The sequence below is a fragment of the Zonotrichia leucophrys genome, chromosome 2, assembly GCF_028769735.1.
Source record: "Zonotrichia leucophrys gambelii isolate GWCS_2022_RI chromosome 2, RI_Zleu_2.0, whole genome shotgun sequence".
Classification (NCBI taxonomy): Eukaryota; Metazoa; Chordata; class Aves; order Passeriformes; family Passerellidae; genus Zonotrichia; species Zonotrichia leucophrys.
The window spans coordinates 46,999,157-47,024,681 of NC_088171.1; the positions used below are offsets into that span (position 1 = coordinate 46,999,157).

Sequence of the window (25,525 nt, forward strand, 5' to 3'; positions counted from 1 at the left end):
AGGGAACTGCCTGAGGCTGTTGCAAAGTCACTCCATTTGAAAAATCATAGCAGTCAGGCAAAGCCCTGGTAACTGGAAAAAGGGAAACACCTCTCCTATTTATAATTAGAGTAGAAAGGAAGATCTGGGGAACGTCAGACTAGTGAGCCTCTCCTCTGTGCCTGGTAAAATTATGGAGCAGATCATCCTGGAAGCAGTGTTAAGGCATGGCTTCATGAAGGCCAAATCATATCTGACCAATCTGGTGGCTTTCTAGGATGGAGTTACTGCAATGGTTGACAAAGGACAGTGAATGGATATCAGCTACCTAGGCTTCTCTAAGGTGTTTGACATGGGCTCACATGACATCCTTAATTCCAGACTGGAGAGATGTGGATTTGCTGGATATGCTATTTGTTGGATAAGGAACTGGCTGGATGGATGCAGCAGGAGAGTTGTAGTCAGTGGCTCTATGTCCAAGTGGAGGCTGCGACAAGTGGTGTTTCTGTCTTGGGAGCAGTGCTCTTTAATGTCTTCATCAATGATCTAGGCAGTGGGACTGAGTGCACCCTCAGCAAGTTTGCAGATGTCACCGAGCTGTGTGGTGTGATTGACACACCTGAAGGATGGGATGCCATCCAGAGGCAGCAGGACAAGCTTGAGAAGTGGGCCCATGGGAACCTGACAAAGTTCAACAGGTTGAAGTGCTGCACCTGTGTCTGGGCAATCCCAGATGAATGAAGACTGATGGGAAGATGAACTCATTGAGAACAGCCCTATGAGAAGAACTTGGGTGTTCTCATGGATGGAATGCTGGAAGTGAGGCAACAGTTTGCACTCACAGCCTGGAAGGCCAATTGTATTCTGGTCTGCATGAAAAGCTGTGTGACCATCAGGGTGAGGGAGGCGATTGTCTCCCTTGCGAGAGCCCACCTGTAGTGCTGCTTGCAGTTCTGGAGTCCTCATCACAGAGAAGACATGGAACTGTTGGGGCAGGTCCAGAGGAGGTCCACAACAACAGTCAGAGGGATGGAGCATCTCCAAAAACAGGCTGAGACAGCTGGGATTTTTCAGCCTGAAGGAAAGGCTCTTGTGAGAGCTTCTTGTGGCCTGACAGTATTTAAAAGGGGCTTACAGAGAAAATGGAGTGTGACTTTTTACAAGGGCAAATAGCGATGGGACAGATGGGAATGGTTTTATACTAAAAGAAGAGAGGTGTCCCATCCCTGGGATTTTTCAAGGCTGGGTTGGATGGCTGGGTTTCCCCTGAGCAACCTGGCATAGTGGGTCCCTACAATGGGCATTGACATCATCTACTAGATCAGGTTGCTCTGAGACCTGTGCAGTCTAATTCTGAATATTTCCAGGGATGGTGCATCCACCACTCTAGTGGTGGACAAACCTGTTTCAGTGCTTGACCACCCTCCTTGTTAAAAAAGTTCTTCCGTATGTCTAATCTAAACCAACCTTTTTTTATTAAAACCTTTACCCCTTGCCCTATAACAGCATGCTTTTCTAGAAGTTTGTCCCCATAAATAATTGTTGTACTTGGCTTGTAAACCCTAAGTGATGGATTTTTTTTTTCTGATTGAAAGCTTCTGATAAATAAGTTGCATGTTTTTCCATTTTTAAAAGGTATGAATGGAGTGAAGCAAGTGAACTGCATATAGTGTTTTAGTTGAGAATTTATTTTCTTATTCTTCTTTATCATACAGTGTTCCTCCAGTTCAATTTCTAAGGCATAAATCTGGTATTAATCTAGATATAGTCAAGTCTTATTAAGCAATATTCCATATATTGTTTAGTCTTAATAAAGTTAAAACAATGTTAATTGAAAAACAGTGAGAAGGGGTTTTTTTGGTAGCTAGATAGTGATTGGATTTTGAGCCAATATTGTTACATTTTGTGATTGATATAATTTGGTAATAATTTTGTATCATTCCCATGTTTTATTTTTTATGGTTACACCAAAATTATGTTATTTTAATTAAAATAATGAATTTGATCAGCTCTACCTGTGTCAAATTTTGGTTAATCAATTTACCATTGCTGACATTAGTTGTATGAAGTAGTAGTAGTAAACTGTTGTAAAAATATTAAAACTCCTTATAGATACATAATCACCCTGAGATTAGTTGAGATAATTATTACCTGCTTAAGAATCTCATGAATTTACATATTGGCACAGTAAAAGATTTGCAGGGAATGGGCATTAAGCAAAACTAATTTTTGACTCAGTGCAAATAAATTAATATTACTTATTAATTAATTTTTATCATCTTTTCCTAACATGATGTTTAGATAATTAGTGCTGAAGTTACCCTAATTTTGTACCTACAAGATACAGAATAGACTCTGACCTGTGCCTTGACTTTGTTATGCCCATATTGAAGGTATTTAGACATGGTATGTTTTCCTGCCTGTAGAGAAATCTGAGAAAGAAGACAGCAGTTTGGAAAATGAATCCACCTCCTACTTTACCATTTTCTGTTGGATGGTTTAGGACTTAGCCACTTTATACTGTTAGCCTAAGTCCTTCTACATCTTGAGAAACAGTCAATGTACTTCTTGTGCCTGACTGTTCTTAAAAAGAGATTTACTGGTGCAGAGCCTGCTTATAAGAAATGATGGTATTATGCTTTTTATAGGGGAAGAAAAGTGCCCTTATTACTTCTTTGGAAAAGTTTGCAGATCAAGCCACAATTTCATTCTTTGCCTTGTTTGCCTTGAGTCAGATGTGACTTATGTTTGAGGAAAGTATATGCAATAAATTTCTGCTGAAGTAATGTGAAGAGTAGAGGAGGGCTTTAAAGTAAAAACAAAGCCACTGTTACTTGAAACTAAGGCAGCTTTACAGATTATCACATAAATTTCCTGTGGTCAGTTGTGCATTAGACTGAATGCTGAGCAGGATGGTAGCTCATATATGAACAAACATCAGTGTGTAAGGAGTGAATACTAAAGTTCTCTACTTTGAGGCCTGGTGAATGAAGTGCATGTTTCCTGAGCTGCTCTCTGAAGTGCTTAGGAAGTGTGTGAATGATCACATGCTCTAGGAGGAGGACGCCCTTTCCCAGGTGAGGATTGAGTTCTGTGGTTGTTCTTCAGGGTGTAAGTGGTACATTAAGGTGGGTGTATAAAACACTCTGAATGCTTCTAGTTTTCTTTTTAATTAAAAAAAAAAGTTTTTTTTTTTTTTAATTTTAAAGACTTTTTCATCTTCTTAAGAAGTAAAAACCCAGCATATTGATAGCTCACCAGTGGGGGACACAATCTATTGAGTTGCTCTTGAATGGAATACTGATTTTATTTAGTGATAAGCAAAAATCATAGTTTAATAACTTTGCTTTAATAACTGCTGAATTATTTTTGAATAGCATTTCCTTACAGATAATGGTTTTGAACTGCAAAAGCAGTGTTATTGCTTTGTGTGATTCCACACACTTGCATTATCTAATAGTTAAATAATAAGTGAATTAACCACAGTTTTCTATAACTCTTCAAATGCATTGATAAATGATGTAGTATTGGATCCCCCTAGTAAGCACAGGCTTTGAAATGTACATTTTCATCTGAAACCTTAATGCCTTACTTCAGCTTCCGGAGTAGTTCAGATTTATTTGAAGTTGTTTCATGAATACTCTACCAGTAAAGGCAGATAATAAAACAATAGCAAAGGGAAGGAAAAAAGAAAATACAGCTTTGACATGAAAATGTTACAAGTAGAAAAGTGTGAAAATACCTTGAACCTATCTTTTTCTCAGCAAATGGCCTTGAATTCATTTTACTTTTATTATAGCACTGGCCTAGAGGCAAAGTATGTTTGAGTGTTACAACAAAGAAGGTGCTATATGGAGGAATTTTTTTAATAATGAAATACAACATATGCATAAACCATGCAACCTTGTAACAGGAAACTTTGTGAGGAGGGTAGACTGTATTTAACTTTTCTACAATTCTACAAGAATAAATTTTATTAGGTGTTAGTCAGAAAAAAAATTATCAGCTGAGTTTTATGCTGTAAGGTTAAATGATTCTTATGACTTTGTTTAAACACTGGAGCAGTATAAATTCAATCTTTGATTTATTGGCTAGTTCTGTAAAGGAGCAGGATATTTAACTGTTGCCTTCCTTTTAAATTACTTCTGCATAAGGACAGATTTTTTGAAAGGTTTGGGCTTTGAATTTTTTTCATGAAATAGATTTGGTGATGACTACTTCTAAATAGTTTCTCACTCAACTTTGGAAAACTGCTAGTGTTTTGTTTTGGTTTTTTTTTTCCCTATTAATAATTGAGTTAGACCTTCTAAATTGAAGACGTGAATGGAAAAATAATCAAGGAAAATGTTCTCTGAATCTCTTACCATCCATTCCCTCTTCTTAACAGTAATGATTGTAGCCTAATGATCACAGCCTAACTGAAGTAAAAGGTCTCATTGCCTTCAGTTGGCCAGAATTTTGCCTTAGTTGTGAATTCCTAGATAAATCTCCTAATCAGCAATTTGTTTAAAAAAAGAACTATAGTGTAAGTGAAGTAAAATCAATTGCAGAAATACATAACTTTGAGAGCAGTTGTATATGTAAGTGAAATACCTGTTTTTCAAAACTTAGGTAAATTCTGTGTGACACTTTGTCTGATTTCCCTTGTTGAGGTATGGCACCCAAAAGTGTGCAGTGACTGTGCATGGGTAGCATAAAATGTTTTGTATCTTACATGTGGGGTTGTGGCTTCTGCAGTACTCCTGCCAAGAGTCAGTGAGTGCAAAGGCAAACAATAATTACCTCATGTGTTTTCAATAGCACATGTATATTAATAATGGCCCAATCTGACTTTTGTCTTTTGATGACATATTGTTGACTCATTTTAATTCATCGTCCTACTCTGATCTCCAGACTCTTCTTCTTAGTGCTATTGCCTGCCATTCTCTGGTTTCCTGTGAGTCAATTGTCTGAGATCACATCAGATGTTTTATTTCAGTTTAGAAATGCTGTCTCTAAAGTTTATAAATGCACTATATGTTATTACCCTGTCTGGTAAATAATTTGGCATGATGAATTTTCTGTTATTTCAAACCTATGTACAGTTTTATTATTTACATATGTACTTTCTTATTTAAATGTTCCAGCATTTCATGTGAATGCATTTGTCTATAAGATTTGTTTGCTGCCCCATAATTTTTCCTCCAAAAGAATGAAGTTTTAGTTTCTAATTATTTAGTCTATTTTGTCTTCTCAGAGGGTCTTTTAGAAGAGTGTGTATGTAGCTTTTGTTTATTTTTCCAGTGGTCATCAATGATTACTCCATTACAAAAAAAGTCTCCAACCTATAGGAATTTATTTGGAGAGTCACCAAACCCTTGTTATTTGCTTTCCTGGAGGGTTGAAATGTATCTTGTACAAACTATAATGCTTTATATTAATTTTATTTTGGTGCAAATCACTCCTATCAAGAATTGCTCTACTACATCACTGTGGTAGCTTAGTCCCTAAGTACCACGCAACTGCTCACTCACTTTCTCCCACTTCACCCTGGTGGACTGGGGAAGAGAATCAGAAAAAGGTAGAACCTGTGGGTTGAGACAAGAACAGTTCAAAATTGTAAATGAAGTATGATAGGAATGATAATAGTAATAAAAAGAAGAGAGAAATAAAACCCAAGAAAAACAAATAATGCACAGTACAGTTGCTCACTACCCACTGACTGATGCCCAGCCTGGCCCTCATCAGTGATCAGCCCTTTTACAGCCAACTCCTCATTTGAATGTTCTCAGTGTGTTTCCAACAGTCTAAAAATACAGGATAACAAATTGTTCCTGTGATGTCTTTTCTAAGATTGCCAAGAAGGAAACTAGTAGGATGGTGTTTTTTTTGATAGACATGTAATTCACTGAGTCATTTGACCACAAAGTAAGAGTTAAGCTTTTCTGTATGTTGGTTACTAGCCTAGGATATATATAGACAAATGACTTGAATGTGAAAAGTGGCTGTGTTTCCTTAGTGTTTTTTAGCAAATTAAGTCAAGCTGTTTATTTCTAATTTTTTTAGGGTATATTTAAAACTTCTTGAAGATATGTTGGACTTTCATCTAATATTCTGTACGTTAAACCCTCACTTTTGTGTTGTAAGCTTCTGACCATCTGACTTGGTTATAAATATTCTCAATGAGTTCTTTGGATGTGAATGCAGTTATTCAGGAGATCATTCTTCAGTACATATCTTGAACAATTCTTTAGCTCAAAAAATTAGTAAATCATCACATCGAAGGCGTAAAGTTGGAAGATACCCCTGGAGGTCATCTAGTTCACAAACCTTGCTTGTCCTTACAGCATGTTAGTTAGCTTTGTTTCCAGATGGCTTTTGAATATTTCCAGGGAGGGAGACTTCACAATCCTCTGGGCAGAATAGTCCAGTGCTTAGCCACAGCCTTACAGTAAAGAAGTTTTGCCTCATGCTCAGGTGGAACTTCCTGTGTACATCAGTTTCTGCCCATTGCCTCTCATCCTATTGCTTGACACTGCTGGGAAGGGTCTCGGTCCATCCTCTTGACACTCTCCCTTCAGATATTTATTATATATGTTGATGAGGACTCCTCTCAGTCATCTGCCTGAAACTAAACAGGCTCAGCTCCCTCAGCCTGTCCTCATAGGAGAGATGACCTCATCCCATAATCATCCTTGTTGCTGTCCCCTGGACCTGCTGCAGAAGCTCCATGTCTCTCTTGTACTGGGGATCCCCGAGTTGGACACAGCATTCCAGATGTGGCCTCACCAGGGCTGGGTAGAGGGGCAGGATCACCTCCCTCAGGCTGCTGCCAATACTCTTCCTGATGCATCCCAGGATACCATCAGCATTTTTGGCCATAAGGGCGCACTGCTGGCTCATGGACATCTTGCTTGTTTCCCCAGGTCCTTCTCCACAGAACTGCTTGGACAAGCTGTCTTGGACCCCTTGTCCCTCTAGGGCATGTTCCCCTGGGATTCTTCAAGAAGGTCCCTGAAGAGGCCAAAGTTAGCTCTCCTGAAGTCCAGTGTTGTGATCCTACTCATTGACCTCCTTCTTCCTCACAGGACACTAATGATCTCACGGTCACTGTAGCCAAGGCTGCTCCCAACCTTCACATCTCTAACCATACATTCTGTGTTTGTTAGTAAGGTCCAGCAGCACGCCTTTCCTAGTAGGCTCCTTCACCACCAGTGCCGGAAAGTTATTGTCAGTGCTTTCCAAGAATCTCCTGGGTTGTTTATGCCTTACTTGTGGTTCCTCCATAGATGTCCAGGTGGTTGAAGTCCTCCTCCATGACAACCAGGACTTGCTACTATGAGGCTACTTTCAGCTGTCTATATAAGACCTCATCTCCTTCCTCCTCCTCCCCCTCAGGCAGCCTGTAGCAATCACCCACATCAGTGTCACCCTTAATAGTTTGTCCTTTAATCCTAACCCATAAGCTCTCAACTCACTCATCATCCTCCCTGAGACAGAGCTTCGTGCAACAAAGTACTTTGGGAAGTGCTTAGCCATTGTGAAGCTTCTTAGTCTAAGGAGACTATAAAAGGAGAAGTAGGAAAAAAGATAGGGAATTTCACTGGGTTTTAACAGTGGGATTGTGTAGTTCTGTCTCATTGCTTTCTGAGAACAAAATTTTCAGGTCTGTTTTAAATGGAATTTTAAACTTGATAGATTTATTTGATGATGGTGACTTCAGGTCTTACTGATGACTTTTGAAAGTATCAAAATAATGAAAAATAGGACATGCATTCAGCTTCAGCTTAACTCAGTGAAAGGTCTGCTGTTGATTTATGATTCACTATAAGCATCCATGTGCCTGAACTATTCAGTCAAGTGTTATTGATTTTGAAGGGCAGCTGGTGACAGTACTTGTTTGTGGGAGATTTGCTAGTTCAGTAGAGTTGTTCTGTAATGTTTATATAATGTATGATAGGTGTAGAACTTCAGATGAGAGCAGAAAAGTTCACAGAGTGGAATTTCTCCTACTTGCTTTAGAAAAAGTGTATGCCAGTGTTGTAATGCCTGTATGAATGCAAGGCTCTTAGAAGAAGATTTCTGCAGCTGCTAGGGCCTGAAAAGTAGTTACTGAACAAGTTATGGCAACAAACAGAATTTAAGGACAAGAATTTTACCATCTCTTCATGAATCATCATTATTCAGGCTATATCCAGGCATACAGCCATTTTCAGGACCTCCTCTATTTATGCTACATATAATTAATCTTCTGCATTGAAAAAAAAAAACCACATTTGAGTGACACCACTTTCACAGCTGCTTGAACATTTTTACTGAGGGTATTTCTTGAACTAGGTGGAAACATTCACTTTTATTTGTAGAAAAAATTATTCTTAATATGGAGGTTGTGATAAATTTTTTTACTACAGTCTGTTTAGAGGAAGAGTCTTTACCTGTCATGCATACACAGTGCCAAATACTATGTTTCTTTTAGTAGGCATTTTAGTATGTTAGATGTTGCAGCTATGATACTTTGGGATCTTTATACTGCATGCTGGTCTATCCTACTCCTTTTATACATCCTAGTGTTTTTCCTAAGGGTCCTTCCACCGTCTTAGGTTAAGATGGCATTTAAAGGTATAATTCCCAAGTAACATAATTTAACTATGTCATCTTCTGTGGCAAGACTTGAATCAAGAACAAAGGAGAATATCACAAGTCTCTAAGGGATTAACAGTGTGAGTGAGGGCTGATTGGCCTTTGGAGATACTTCAATAGTTCAAGAGTCTCTTTCCATCTGAAATCCTCCTTATTTTTATGGCAGGCAGAAATCTACAAGAGGTTAGAATTCAGTATGATAGGTGAGAGAAGCAATGACTTTTTTTTTCTTGTGGCAGCTCTGACTCCATGCTTTACTATGACTTGACCAGGAAGGCTCCTTATAGAGGGCTGTTACAGAGAGAGCATCTGGGACTTATGAGTATGTTTTACTGCAATCCTTTAATATCCAGAGTGGTTTAAGAAATAATTTAAGCTAACATCAGTAGAAAAAGGACTTACATGTTTTCCTTAAAAGGAAAGGACATACATGTTTTCCTTAAACACTTAGTTTCTCTTGAAAGGCTTCTCTTCCTATCCACTACTCTATTTTTTATTTCCTTCCCACTGGAGTGATTTTTCAATTCCAGCAGAAAAGCACCCAGTCAGTGTCATCTGGAACGTGTGTACACTTTGTGCATGGGTTGGGAGGGGTACTTGCATTAGCACAGAGCGATGCAGGGCAGTTTTTGTCTTTGCTTGTGTTCAGGGTACTGGCAGTCAGATCCTCTGGCCTAGGATGAATGGCCACAGCTGAAGCCCTGAACTTTGAGCCTTTCTGTAGTTATGCAAGGAGCAGCCACCAGACCTCCAAGGTGGTAAATTCAGAGTTCTTTTTGAATGTACACTGACACGTGCTTTGTGCACTGGGTTAGGGAGGTAATGTAAGACTTGCCTTTTACTCAGCATACATTGTTTGAAGAACTGTTCAAGTTATTTTCAAATGGTGTTTCTATTTGCCAGACCTGATCCCTGAAGTTCTTTTCTCACAGTTGCCCCAGATCTGCTTTACTAAAGGAGCTACACTCAGCAGCAAGTTTTCCAAAATGGGTTTGAACTGGAGAAGTCTGTGTTCCCTATGCTGTGAGAAATATCAGGGGCAAATTTCAATGAGGAAGGAAAATGAAAGCCGCTTGTTTGTTTCAAGTCAGACAGGAACTTGTCTTCCTGTCTGTGAGAATATAGTTTATGTGCATCACTTCACTGGTCACTTTTTTGTCATATGAGGAAAGCATTTCTCATGTATCATTAAAGGGATTTGAGGCTCCTGAGTGTCTTGTAAATGCCAGTTTATATTTTAATTTTATTTCATTGATGCCTCCTTCCACACGAGGCTTTTTTAGTGAGGCATTTGATTACCATTGAAGACAGTTAAAGCTTTCTCTGCTGACATCTTCTTAAACTCTGTCATTTTATGTAATTTAAACATACATAACATTGTTTTTTTTTCTGTGACTTAAATTGTTTTATCTACAGTTTTAATTTTTTATTTTTAATTTTTCTGATTTCCAATTTATCCCACTACAGTTTTCATTGCCTGATTTCATGTGGTGCTCAGGCCCTGTGATTACATAATGTACATTCTATGAAAATGATTTGCTGCCTGAGGGGAAGCTCAGAGTACAGGAAATCATTAACATGCAAAAAAACTTGAGCCCCAAAATAGCTTTAATTAGAAGCTTATTTCAAAGAACTACCACCTGCCTCTTGTTTTGTCTTTGCATTAGCTCTAAAAATACATTTTGGCTTAAAAGTGTGATGTAAATATATTCATATCTGGAATATATTTTTGATAATAAAACTACAAAACAACAGTAGCTAGTCTTGTGCTTAAAAGTAGCACTCTCTGACTAAGGGACATTCCTGTTGAGATGCAAGCTGCTGAAACTATGTAGAGTACACTAAGTGGTACCATCTGATGTGCAGAAAACACTGTGGTTTATATTTTCACTTCAAAATGTGTCACTGGCAAGGCCAACTGGCTGCAATAAGCTTTTTGAAATGGGCATTTCTGGTTGAGTGTTTGGAGGACTGCATTTCTCAAAGTGAAGTGTAACAACTCCATTCACTACACACACATTAAAAACAAATGGCTGAAGGAAATAGGTTGATCTATGAAAAGTGGGAAATAAGAGTTCATGCACAATTTAATGTTTTTAAATTGTGCTTTACATGTAATAGTTTGGATAACTAGAGTTTGAAGCACTAGGACAAGCTAGTTAAAATCCAAATTTGGAAATTAGTGAGTAGGAACAACACAATTATGATGAACAAAGTGGTGGGCATATTAATAATAAGTGCTGCTGTGCTTTTAAAAGCCAAAAGAGTGATTGCTGATTCAGTTTTGTCCCTCTGTTTCTTTAGACAGTACAGTTCAGTACTGCAGTGTGCTTGCAGATCATTGCTCTAAAGAACTTGTCATATTATGTCATGTCATATCCTATTGTGTCACTACTGTGTACACAGGAGAGATGTTAACAACGATATTTGTGTGTGATTTTGGTTATGCACACTAAAGATGAATGCTTCCATGTTTCACATGACATGCAGCTTCATATATATTGCAGGAAATGCTGTAGTGCTTCACTTCATCACTTTCATGATGTTATGGAATTGGTAAGAAGACTGATGTTTATAATATAGAGAGGAACAGAAGCTATTACTGTTTGTTACTTGAGCAGCCTCAACATTTGTAATGACTTTTACTTTTTTCTGTTATTTGAATTGTAAAATGTCTACTAGATTATCACTACTAGATTGTATCTGCTATAGTTTTCATCAGAAGAGTAGAAATTAACAACTTAATTGTATATTTTAGACAAGCTTAAACTCTAGATTTTGGTCAGCAGTTGTCTAAGAGACAGTTTTCTTACTAGTATCAGTATAACCAGGAGTACCTGAAATTTAATTATATTACAAAATCAATAAGATTTCTGCAGTAGTAAGGGCATTCACTTTGCAATTAATGTCTTTTACTTTTGGTCTATATAAAAAATGCTTAGAAGTTTTCAAAATGTAATAGCAATTTGGTAAAAATTTAAACATACATAACACTGTTATTTTTTTCTGTGACTTAAATTGTTTTATTTAGTTTTCGTTTTTCATTGTTGTTTTTTTTCCCCCTGACTTTGTCTTTCTATGTAAGAAAAGATGAAAAGCAGTCAGCCTTAAAACCCCTAAAGTACAAGTGTGTTCTACCTCTGTGCCCTTCAAAATAAAAATTTCAAGCTGCTATCTGTAATTGATTTGTCTTCAGGTTACAGGCGCCAGGGAGTTCCCCTGAAGTTAGATATTGACAGTTAAAGTTCAGGAAATAGAGCTATTGGACAGCTGCAGATTTCCTTTGTAGCACACTACTGATGGAAGGAGAATTCATAGGAGACTGTGGAAGGGGATTTGAAAATTCTCTATACCCAGACTTACAGGGCTGCATTCTTGAGAGAGGTGTAAGATGGAAGTGGAACCAAACAGTTGGCTGCTGTAAAATGGTGAGGGGGTTTCCAGTGTACATGATGCTGAATGTGATTTTGAGGTAACAGAGGGAGAAGGGCTGTGGTCACACAGACACCTGTGTTATGAAGAACTGTTTTCTTGCACATCAAACAAAAATGCCACTAGTTATTTGTAGTAGCCAGTGACTATACTTCAAAATAACCATATCTGAGAGAGTGTGATGACAACCAGTGGGCTGGCACCTTTTACTAGATATCACTGGTTATACTAGTTTCTAAGAGAACTTTTATAGGTTAATAATTATTTTATACAGCTGGCTCACTCATGCCCTTTCTAGACTGCATCAGCAGTGTGATAATAATGTCAGCAGCTGTTGGGAGGTAGAAGCTGGGTATCTTTATCATTGATAGCATACCAGTACAAAACTGCTCAATTTTCCCTGCTGGTTCCTAGTCTTGTCTGATCAGGAGCATGTGATAGGACTAAATCCTGTGAAATTTCACAGCATAGAAGGGACAGAAATCTACTGTAGATGCCTTGGAGTACTTCAGAATAAAAGAGAGAATGACTTCTTTGAATGTCTGATTTGAATGATTCTTCTTTTGCCATCATCTAGTCCAGTCCCACTTCCTGAGCAGATTTGGCTAGAAGTTGCTCAGGATTGTGTTCTGTTGTATTTTCTGTATGTCTATGGGAGAAGAATTTACAACCTTTTTGGAAAATGGGCTGTAGTGTTTGATGACCTTCATGCACAGTAAAAAACACAGCAACCAAAAAACTCAAAACAACACAAAAACAACAAGAAAACCCACCAACAAAAAACCCATCCAACCTATGTTCAGATAGAATTTCATGTGATGCAGTTTGTTACTGTTTACTTCAGTACTGTAAATGGATGACACAGAGAAGAGTCTGTCTTGCTCTTGTCTTTAGTAGAGACTGAAAGATTCAACTTTGCCTCAACCAAATGAGCAATCTGAATTGCACTTTCAAATGTCCTTCTTATTATGAGTTTGTTGTATGTAATAGGGTTTATGATATGTTATGAATTATATGCAAAATCTGGAACAAAAGGATTTTTAGACAATGGGAAAATCTGAAAAAGAGATTAAGAAAGTGGGAAGGACCCTGCTGCTTTATCTTCCTTCTTTTTTTTTTTTTTTCTTCCCTGTTTTTACCCTAAGCTAAATTTTTACTGTGTATTTCAATCACAAGGACAAGTAATACAACATACTTTCTGGTCTTTTACGCTATTTACTTTTAAGTAGTTAAAGTTTCTGTGAAGAATCACAGTGGAGATGAACAATGTTTTGCACTGTACATTTGTTACGTTTCAGATATTGAATATTTCTTTGACTTTTGTTACCTTTTTGGAACTGTAAGAATGAAGTTTTAGTCTATTTTTGTTTTGCTTCACCTTCCTTTGTTAGAAAACTTATTAAAGGATTGAGAGTGAAACTTGTAGAACAGAAAATTTATTTGGGTTTTTCATGCATACAGAATCATTCCTTAGACAAAATAGAGTATTTTAATTGAGGTGAATAGACATTTGGAATTACATTTGAATAGACAATAGACATTTGAATATTTCATGTAGTGTTTGCAAGGTAAGAGCTAATCTATGAATTCAGGAGAGATGCATCTATCAGCTTCAGAAAGAGTTAGTCCTAATGGTATAGGTCTCTTTGAATGCCTAAAAAATACTGTTTGTACGAGTTGTTACCCTTGCATATGAAGTGCATAATCAGCTTTTGATCTAAGAAATCTTCCCAGTGAGACTTTGAATTTAGATTGGTGTACTTGAGGCATGACAAGCCATGTCTTATGTCATGTCTTATAGCTGCTGAATAATGCATGAGGCTTGAAGTAATTTACTTCAAGCTGCAATTTTTTTATTTGATGTTTTTTAGGCTTGCTGGTAATACAGAGTTGGACTTTTTTTTGTTTTTTCTTTCCTTAAGGACAGAAAATGTGAATGTAAAACATGGAAGATATTACAGTTTTGTATTATTTTCACAATAATACATATTTGTGGGTCTTTCTGTTATGTTGCTTAAGTAGACTTGAAATAGAATTGGTTAATTTAAAGCACAGTTGTTATGACTGCTTGTAAGGTATGGAAGCATTTAGGAACCAGAATAATTTAGTGTTTTGGGAATATTGAAACATTTCTTTAAACAGAAATTATAATAGTTATATCCTTAGGAATTTTGTTTTGAAATAAAGTATCTTGCTGCTTTTTAAAAAATGCATTCTGAATGTTATTCCCCTTCACAATCTAGTTTGTTTATTTTAAAAAGTAAGCTTTTATAGAGGTTGGAATATTTAGTGTTTTTCCTCATAGTAAACACTGCCATAAATTAAAATTTACTTTTGTTAGGATTACTTATGAGTGCAATTTTAATTTACTCACGGTTTTAGAATGAAAACTACACAAATAACATTGCTTTGTTTCCTTTGTATTTCTTTCTGTTGCTTCCCTTAGGTCGAGATTTGATCTGCATACAGTCCATGGATGGGATGCTCATGTTGTTTGAACAAGAAAGTTACGCTTTTGGCCGCTTTTTACCTGGTTTTCTTCTGCCTGGTCCTTTGGCTTACAGCTCTCGCACAGACTCTTTCATTACAGTCTCTTCTTGTCAGCAGGTTGAGAGTTACAAGTAAGTGTTTATGTTCAGTAATTATAGTGTACTTTGGTGGTATCATTTACTAGGAAAACACATTGAAAGTAATCTTGTTTAATTTTTAATGCCTTTGCTGGAGTATCCAAAAGCAAGTAGTTGCAGGAAAGATGTTATATGCTGCTGAGTGATGACTGTCTCAGTACAGTCATAGAAGAAATTGTGCTGTGAGTCCTGAGGACTTTATGGTCCTATTTTGTTTTTATAAAGGTAGTAAGTCTACTCGTTTATCAAGGCTCTGTTGCTCCCAAGTGCCAGGTTTTTGTCCTTGCTTCAGTTCAGTCTAGTCTGTGCTTTCAGCACTGGAACATGGGTGAAACTGTTTTGAGCTGTTTTAGCTCGTGACCATATTAAGTTTATGGGTTCAACATTTAGAAAAATAGAACAATATGGAAAGTGAAGACTGTGCAAGACATTTCCACTTCCTCCAAGCAGAGGGTCTGTGTATTATAAGGCCAACCAGACACAAATCTAATAGATAATAAGAAAGAGAATGTGAAAGATTTTAGTGGACAGGCACGGGAGCATTTGTGTTTACTGTGGAGGAGCAGCTTGAGTCCATGGGGCTCTCTGATGCAACCATCACGTTGAGAGTTTATCAAATATCCATCTCTTTAGAATCAGATGGATGCTTGAGCAGTGGGACGTTGTGATGGATGTCAGCTGTGAAGCCTTTCTCAAACAAGATGTTTCCCCATTGCAGACCCTTGTTCTCACAGAAGACTAATGTTGGGGTTATAGAACCTCTATCCCTAGCAGTAAATTGGGGTGGGGTGATGTTTGAGGCAGAGCTACTACCTGTGATGACAAAAATCCACACCCCCTAAAATGGATGAAAAAGTGTCAGAGCTGTCAGTCTGCTCTGTAAGAACAATAGTTGTTCACAGTTCTAACCAGCAGGCAAAGATGGGTGATGATGATACTGAAACCAGTATTTCCTTAACATCATCATCCTGGATAGAGGGACAATGCATATCCTGAAATTCAAGGACAATGTCAAATTTTTGGAAGTGGCTCATACAAAAAGGTTGGATAGGGTGGCCATTCAGAGGAATCTCATGAGGCTGAAGGAATGGGCAAGTACCTTAAGGAATTTTTTCAGAGGTAATCATACATTTTGAAGAAAATAAGAATGCCCCTTTTTATAAATAATGCCATGGGAATCTAATCCAGAGAATGTTGGTTAAACACAGTGCTTTGTCACATTACCCTGTTTTGTCACCTGTGGTTCTCAAGGAATATTATTTTTATTTTACTGCTTAAGATTAATCAGATTATAGGTATCATGTATTGTTTTCTTAAAACTGGACAAGACATACATGCTGCAAGTAAAAGTAATTTAATAAACAATTCATAATTTTCCTAAGAATTTAAATTCTAATACAATATTAGAATAAAATTGTAATATAATCTATTAATGCTGTCAAGGAATAAAGAAACATTTTTTCCTTTAAAATGAACATCTCACATGTTTAAACTATGTTCAGATTCTTGACCTTTACAAAAGATGTGGCTACAATTATTAGTCAGTCTGTTATTAAATCAAAAGTGTGCCATCCTTACTGTAGGGATATAGTTGTAAAGGAATTTTTCACTTGGTTATTGGTCTTTAATGTCAAATGTTAAGACACTAATGGAACTAATCTCTAGTGTGTGTCTGAAATATTAGGACATTAGAACAGAGTTAAGTAATCTTTTTTAAAGTGAAGGAAATAGATATACTAAGGAGAGAAGAGGTTATTTTTATGGTATTGAATAAAAAATACAGTAATTCCATCTAGTGCTTTTAGCAGAACAAGTTGCCAAACTTCAAATTACCCATTTTCTTATAGCTCTTACAGACCAATTGCCTCATTTGATAGCAATTTTTGCTGTGTTGGTCCTGAATTCTTTTAAGATCTAAAAGCAAAATGCCTCTTATATGCTTGATGTGATAGCTGAATTGAAAGTTTGTGTTGGTAATCTGTGGCTTGAGTTTTTTTTCATTAAAGACTATATGCAGGTAGCTGGTATCTAAATATCAGTATGTATTGCTGTTTGATGTGAGCTTGATTTGAAACCTCTGCTTTAGGTCTCTGATTAGTTATTTAAATGTTATTGTCCTTTCCAAAACTATCAGTGAAATATGGTGAAGAGAAAATTTTGTTAGGTCAGGATCCTTCTGGCTCCTTAACTCAATTTATTCAGTGATTCTGTGAATCTGCAACTTCTCTTACAAATGTGTTAAACTGAGAAAGGGAAGTAAATTCTTTCTTACAGAGGGCAGTTAAAGACATTCTAGTTGTACTAAAAGCAGCTTTCTCAGTATTATTAAATAGTTCACCTTAAACAATTAGATTTTTTTACTCCAAGTACACAGTTTACCTTTGCAAGTAAAACAATTTTAGAGACTAAAATCCTTCAGTAGGAAGCAGAGAATCAGTGGATAGTTAGGGTTGGAAGGGACCTCTGGAGATCATCTAGTGCAAGCCCCCTGCCAAGACAGGGTCATCTTGAGCAGGTGACACAGGAATATCCAGTTAGGCTGTGACTGTCTCCAGAGGGGGAGACTCCATCATTCCCCAGTCAGCCTCTGCCTCCTCCCTCAATGTAAAGAAGTTTTTCCTCATGTTGAGGTGGAACTTCTTGTGCTTTAATATATGACCATTACACCTTGTCCTTTTGCTGCCCCACAATACATTCATGGAATATGAAGAATATTGTTGTCATAATTTTAAATCTCCAACTTTGAAAATGAAGAAAAATATGAACTATTTTAGATTGAATTGGAACATTCAGAGTTCCAATTTAAGCTTTAAGCTTCAGAGGTGATGGTACTCCATGACTTTTTGGATCAGTTTAACTGGGGTCTTATTCTATTTCACTTATGTAGAAACCTTCAGTATTCCACAGATTATCTATGTGCATACAGAGGAAATGGGGTAGATCAGTGCGTTAGGATACCAGCACAAATTCAGGAAACAGTTGCAGAAGAATCAGTGAGGACGCAGTTTGAACACACAACTTTACATAGTTGTAAAGAGGACAGAAAGATGTGAAGAGCTTTTATGGCAGTTGGTGTTTGTTCAAATGTCTTCATTGCCAATTTTTCTTAGCATGCTTTGTTGGCAGTTAAAATAATAAAACCTCCCCAAAACTTTCAACTTTTGCTAAATGTGCCACCTACTCATTTCAGTTTACTGTGGTCTCTTAGATTGGAGCCACTTTAGTTTACTTAATGGAGCTGCTTGTAAGTTTCATTATTAGATAAAGCAGTTTGTATTTCTGAGTGGTTTAGAAGTTTTTTGAAAGCTTAATAAGAGCAAGAAGAAGTAATTTTTTATTAGAATTCCTATTTTATCATTTGATAATTTGTTTCTTCTATCTTTGTGGTCTGTACTTCTATATACTAATATTTAGACAGTTGAATTTATTTTAACTCCACATAAAATCTGAATAGAAATGCTTGTTTTAATTCTACCTTTACATTTAACTGCTATCCTACACTGATGCTAGTCTTAACATCCCTGCTGACAGTAGGCTTGTTGCAGTAGGCTTTCTAACCATCCCCTTAGGCTGTGATTTTACTGTGTATGTGTACTCATGATAATATTTTATTTTTTACTTAATGTAGAAGGTAACTACAAAGATACAATTCTAAAAAAATATTTTTAACTGCCTGTAACAGATACCAAGTGCTGGCATTTGCGACAGATGCTGATGAGAGACATGACACAGAAGAGCGAAAACTCAGTTCTGGAAAAAGGCTTGCGGTAAAACCCGTTTATTTTACATCCCCTGTATGGACACTGCACACATATTTTAATGGCTGACACTAGGTAGTGAATGGAAACATTGTCTGCTGACAAAGGACCTTATCCAAGTGCTGCTAAAGGCAATGGAAAGACTCCAGTAGATTTCTATTAAGGTTTCTTTGGGCGTCAGTTGTTTTAGGCTGGGCCTTAAAACTTGCTGTTGTTCTAATGAGAAAAGAAAAACAACTGCAGTGAAAATAACTATTTCCATGGCAATTTGTAATGCAGAACCTACACTGTAGTAAAATATATAAATAGGTACACCTGAATTATTGCTCATGTTTTTAAATGAAGTCTGATTGTGACTTTGTGTTGTAGAAAATTAATCTCATTCTCCTTGGGGAATCCTTTGTACTTAAAGTTCTCAGTGAAATGTTTCCATAAATAATGTCCTGAACTCTTCCCGTCAAGAACCTGTGGATTCAGTAGTCTTTTGGAGGTCCCTGTCACTAATTTGTTTAATATTTGAGCTGCCTCTTCTTGAGAGGAAGGGAATTTAATTCTCTGTGGTCCTGCAGTAGAGTTGCTTGTCTTCTAAATATACTGCATATATAAAATGCTAGAGTCATCATATTTCAGGTACAACAGTAAAATATTGGGAGAGCATCTTCCTTCTTAATTGCAGAATTTTTCAAATACACCTAGGCTGAATCCTACATATAGAAGTAGGAGAAGGCAATTTATAAATTAAAAACCTGGAGACTTCATCAGATAGGCTGCAAATGAAACAGGTTTTTGAAATCCAAAACATGAAGCATGCTTGGAAACAAACTTAATAAGCTGGGCTTTTCCCTTTAACTTTTAAGCTGGCACTTCCAGTTTCATATGTCAGATATGCTAGGATATTTGCTGACACATTCTATGCTCTTTAAGCAATATAATTAATACTATATATAGTATTATATAGGAAGTGCTGACACTTGAACTTTGATATACTTTTACTTCAAAATTCTAAATTTCTGTTTAACCAACTTGGCAAAAGTCAAAAGCATTTTTTGCATGTGTGTTTAGCTGAAATTCTCAGAGGAGCTGAAGAAACAAACCAATGAAATATGTCAATAAGCAGTAGTATTGTTTAAAGACAGGTGAGGCAGGATTTCTAAGTAGTTGTTTATTACATCAATGTACATAGTTGGAGAAGGAAACAAACTATGGCATATACCAGCATTTCTCCAGATTAAAGGATGTACATGAGTGACTGCAAACATAAATATTGGTTTACACACCTAAAACATTTGCCTAGTTTTCTATTTACATATATTGGTAGAATCTGTTGTCACCTTTTGCTCTTTATCCTTGTCCTTTAATAACCAAGGACATGTACAGAGGCAGACGAAAGTTATTCTAAACATCTATTCTTGGATTCATTAGTTAAAGTATGAAGCATTTCCATTTTGAATGAGATGTGTATTTTTAATTCTAAACATACTTAACTGTTTGCATAGCAAACAATTCATGACTATTAAGATGTTTTTCCTGCTTGAATCACATTAAGGAAAGTTACGGACTGCCCTCAGAATAAGAGGATAATTCTTATCCAGAGAATGGCCTTGATTTTGCTTTTCTATCTATGTTAATGATACATAATTTGCTTAGTTCTGAGCCTTTGTCTTTAATATGCAGTTGTTATTTGATTTTTGAAGCATGCTTTTTCTTTTGAAGGTGGATTGGGTTTTAAACATCGGAGAGCAAGCACTGGATATACGTGTTGTCTCATTTAATCAGGGGGCTTCTTCTGTTTTTGTGCTTGGTGAGAGAAACTTCTTTTGCCTAAAGGATAATGGGCAAATACGATTCATGAAGAAGCTTGACTACAGTCCCAGTTGCTTCATTCCTTACTGTTCAGGTTTGTAAAAGGAAAATGTAACTTTTAAAATATTTTTTTTTAACCACTGAATAAATATATTTTTCTGAATAAGCAGACTGGGGCACTGTGCAACCTGGTCTAGTGGAAGGTGTCCCTGCCCATGGCATTTAGGTTAGATATTAGGAAGAAATTCTTGAGGGTGTTGTGACACTGGAACAGGTTGTCCCAATGCTGGTAGTGTCAAAAGCCAGTTTGGATAAGGTCTTGGTCAAGTCGGAGGTGTCCCTCCCATTAGTGGGAGCTGGGACTGGATGATCTTTAAGGTCTGTTATAACCCAAGCCATTCTGTGATTCTGTGAGTCTATGATCTGTAAATCATACAATTTGGAGCTCTCTTTTTGAATGAGGCATGTTTATTTTCAAATGTTACTTTTTGTGAAGTGCCATAATTTTTAGAATCTAAATATTTTCTTATCACCAAATGAAGATACGTGTCTGGTGCTCAGCTATCAAAGCAACAAACATGGAAGAATGACAGTCTTTGAAAGAGTTAACTAGTGTTTAAAGACCTTCTGTTTGAGGACCTTTTGATTTGTAATCTGATATTTACAGATTCTTAAAAATATCAAAGTTTATTGTTATTACATTGGTGGAAACAACTTGGTTAGATACTTAGTTCAATTGATAGACTATTAACACCTATTCTCTTTTAATGTTTCAAAAACTATCTGATAAGTTTTTGACAGTATGTCTCCTTTCGAACTTGAAATATAATTTTAATCTGAAAAAATTTGATCTTAGCAATCTTCACATTTTGTACTTTCTGATATGAATTGTACTATAAATAAACCCTATAAATGCATACACATTTAATTTGTATTCACAAGTGAAAGAATTAGTGAATAGTGTAAGTAGCAGATATTTAATCAATGTGTATTTTATCATATCTATCCTGGCATGTCAACATGGCCTTATGAGTCTTTGTCATGTTTTAAATTACCAAACATGGCTGACCAGAACCTTAGAAAGTTGTGGTGTGTATTGTGAAATATGCAATTGAAATTGGTATCCATAATTAATCACATATGTCCTTGTTTGTGTCAATGTAACTTTCCTAATTTTTGATGCTTTATGATAAATTAATTTATAACAACTAATGGATAAAAATAAAAGAAAACATAACTATAAAGAAAAGTACTTTCTTTTGAAAAATCTTTCATCCTAAAATTGTTTTTTTTGTCTTTGAACAGTGCGAGAAGGAACAATAAACACTTTAATTGCAAACCACAATAAAATATTGAATGTTTATCAAGATATTACATTGAAATGGGCCAGTCAACTTCCCTGCATTCCTGTATCAGTGAAAGTAGCAAATTTTCAGTAAGTGGCTTGTTAAAGTTTACTTTCTACTTAAATTAATCTCTGGTTTTTGATTAATCTGTGTCTTGATCCTAACAAAAGGTTCTGAGGTATGTAACAAACAAGGTAACTTTTAAAAGGAAAATTGTAAGTTTTTTTCCTTTGTTTTGTAAGATGTTAATTTTATTAATGAGTGCGTGTCCTGGGGTAACCTTATGATGCTTTATGTATGCTAGAGCAATACTGAGAATTGCTCTATTGTGCTTTAGGTTTCCTGTTTTTTTGAGTGAACCTGGAGTCACATAGCTCCAGCCCAGTAGCTTCTTTCTGAAAAGAATGAAAAGTGTGGTTGTGCAATCTGGCAAGGTCCTTCCCTGAGACAGGAAAATAGAGAAGCTCACTGAAAATCTGTTCTTCATTAAGCATTTAAGAGCATATGCATTCCAGAGATGATTTGTTAGAACAGATTATTAAAATCCAGTGTTAAATTATGGAAATAAAAGAATGTTTAAATTGCTGAAGGCTGCACTGCACCAGACCAAAACTCCTCCTAAAAGAATCATGAGACAGATCAAGGAAAAAGTGGTTGGGTGGGGGATTGAGTGAAGAGAATGTAGGATGTGTTTATAACTTGTGCTGGGACTGTTGCTGAGAGGAGCAAACCACAGAAAGGTTCAGCCAGTGTTTTTATACAATTCAATGTATGCCTGTCCTGTTCCCCCAGAGCTGGGCTGGGTGCTGGTTCCCCAGTGCCTATGACCATAGGGGATGCAGCAGGAGTGTCCTTGTCACATAGATCTGATCCTCAGCAGGCTGGTGGCTGCTGGGCCAACATACACTGGATTGCTAAACATTGGATCATAAGTCAAGCATTTTACCTCCAAACAAATGGAAATAGAACATCTGACTAACTGGCTTTGCTGAGTTGTGCAGAGTAATCTGAGGAATGTTTGTGTCTTGTTTGTTACTAATAGATACAAAGTTTTTTAAAAAATTATTCATAATTTATTTTTTTAGGAGAGAGTTGGGCTGGCTTTCATCCAACAAACAGGTCTTAACAACTGAAAAATAATGAACAGTCTCAGTGGGCCACTTAGTAAAACCCAGAAGTTAATTATACAGGATACAACAGTACAGCTTTTGAAGTATGGAAAAAATATTTGAATTATAAAAATTTGAAAAAAACCACTGACATTTACAGTAGCAGATTGCACTAACATTTGTATATACAATTACTTGTTTGGGAACCCATTATTATATTGAACCATCTGTTTCAATAATGTGTCTAAAATGTTTCGGCAGCTTCTGGCTGTTCCCTGTGAACTTCAACACTCAGCAGTTTGATATTAGGGAGAAATTTGAGAGCCTAAAATCTGTCCTAGCTCAATTTGCTAGTTAGAATTCCCACAGACCTACAAATGCCAGGGTTTGACTTGGGGTTGTGTTCTTTAGCAGGTAGAGAAGCAGCAATGCAGTGATGCAAACCTCTTTCTACAGGAACATCTGTGTGCCTGCCCCCACTGGCCTGAAAGGCATTGAGAGAGGTGCAGGGCTGTGTGTTTCTGAGCCATGCTTTTACCTGTCCATTGGAAAATATGCATTAAGCTTGTATTTCCTTCTGGTATTAAAAAAAAAAAGAGCTAAACAGCAAAACCTGTAGTAAAGCCTATAGAGATAGTAATTGGTCTTAAACAGGGCATATGTCTTTGTTTTGGTGGGATTTTTTACTATTTTGAAAGGGAATTCTTTGTGAGTCAATGTGATAATGATTTTCTTGTACTCAAGAGAGACCTCAGTCTTAGTTGGGGCCTCTGAGCACAGCACTACTGTAACATAAATAATATTAAGGACTTTAATAGGCATAAAGTTGTTAATCCTACACTGCTGAAAGACTGAAGTGCCTTAAATACAATGTATGCCAATTAATTACTTTCTTCACTTTTATTGCAATAATACGTTACAAAGTAAGTGGAGCACTCTGGAACAGTTGTCTCTACAGTTCATACATGTTCATTTGTATTTTCCCCTTGGCATGATGTCTGTTAGTTCTAATGTGTGACTCTAGCTTGCTGGATAAAAAAAAAACACTATTAGAAGCTATTTTATGTAAATCCCTTGGGGCAGGAGTAATGATTGACTCACAAAAGCATTGTGATTCCAGTGTATGCCCCTCCTTATTATTTATGAATTGATTTTTCCTCTTAAAATAATGTGTAATACAGCATTTCTCTATTGCAATACCAGTATGTAGAAAAAGATAATAATATACTACAACATTTGAGATTAAATTCCAGTACAAACTGCTTGATTTCCATCACATTCTCAGAAACATGGAAAAAAAATAGAATCAAGGAGAAGTGGTTACTTAGAATATTTTGGGTGTTTCTGCACTCTAAAAGTTATGTGTTTTTAAGCTGTTAAATTACAGTTTTTGCCTTCTGTTAAAACCTCAGTGCTCTCTGTCATGATGTTGAAAATTTGCTTCAAAATCTTGTGATCAGAAACTTGAACTGCAGGCAAAATTTTGAGTGCTCATCTTATTCTGGGTTTTTCCTGAATATCTCTGTGACTAGTCACTAAACTGGAAGTTCAGTTCTCGTAATTGTTATAGAAGTTTGTCCCTTATTTTGTTGGAAGTTTATGTTCTGCTTCTGCAATATGTATTAGTTACTGTTTCTAACATATTTTTAATGTCAAGGGGACTTCTACATATTTCTCACTGCCTGGATTGCTTCAGAAGTGTAACCATTTACACTGACAATTTCAATTAATTTGAACTGCTTAGGTCTCTGTCTCAGCACAAATTTATTTTCCCATGGATAAGCCTGCTTGAGCAGTTATATTTTTGTGTGCCCTGGGTTGTTATCCTTCAAGTTGTGGCTGTGCAAACACATTCTCACTGAAGCTGAAACTCTTGAAGAAAATGGTTTAGAAGAAGAAAATGTTTCTGCCTGAGTTGACTAAAAACCCCCAAACATCCCCCCACCAAATCCACAAACAGCCCCTCCCAAACCTTTCTAGAGTGATTTGAAGTGAAACTGTCCATATGCTGCAGCTAAAACAGCTGAAATCTAGGAAAGCTGCACGAAGGAATGATAAGAATTCCTACTCTGCTCAGAATTTCAGTGTTGAAATAGCAGTTTTAAGCAGCAGTATTTGCTTGGTATTCATCATAATTATTATCTTCATAGAATTGACTTTAAAGTTAATTTCATTTTTTCCTGCACTTGAGTTTCCATTTTTCTCTTTCATGAGAGACCTCTTCTCTAAGACCTACTTTGTACCTCTGCATCTCCTTTGCAAAGGAAATTTCATAAGCAGTATCTCTTATGCTTACAGATTGTAAATGTTACAATTTTCTCACTGATTGATGCTTCTTGAGATGTGTTAAGATTTCTCTTTCTCTGTCTCTTTCTCTTCTCACTTTTTTTCACAAGTCGTATTTGTTTTCTCTATCTGAATTATTCTGTCTCCATGTGCTTGACCATAAAAGGTCCTTGGAGTAGATTATAATACCTAGGCAATTATTTTTCTATTTATTTGACACTTGGCAGTGCTGTTTCACAGAGTGCATCTTTTAATGGCTGATTGATTGCACTGAGTATTAATTACTCTGTCCTTGTTGGCCTGAAACTAGAACATTATGTTAAGGTGCATTTGGTCTGAGGCAAAATAGCTCATGTTGCCAGGCTCTGGGATATTTCTGTCACAAACATCTGAAATGCCAGTGTGAGTTGAATTTAAACACATAGATAGAGAATTATATATACACTTATTTAGAGTCTGGATGTAGTCTCGGGAAGGGGTTTCTGTTTTGATTACTACCAAGTTATGAACATGTGTTTTGCCATAGGAAAGCATGAAGCCTTTAAATTGGGGACTATTTTTTTCTT

General features: G+C 36.5%; 1 protein-coding gene across 4 annotated transcripts in view; it reads left to right on the forward strand.

Moving 5' to 3' along the window:
- BBS9 (Bardet-Biedl syndrome 9) overlaps window positions 1-25,525 on the forward strand; it is a 285,201-nt gene that overhangs the window by 16,411 nt on the left and 243,265 nt on the right. For all 4 annotated transcript variants that reach the window (XM_064704873.1, XM_064704875.1, XM_064704877.1 and 1 more), the window contains exons 6-9: window positions 14,477-14,651; window positions 18,340-18,424; window positions 20,129-20,312; window positions 21,524-21,653. In XM_064704873.1, the coding sequence (XP_064560943.1) occupies window positions 14,477-14,651; window positions 18,340-18,424; window positions 20,129-20,312; window positions 21,524-21,653 (574 nt within the window). The remainder of the gene's footprint in view (window positions 1-14,476; window positions 14,652-18,339; window positions 18,425-20,128; window positions 20,313-21,523; window positions 21,654-25,525) is intronic.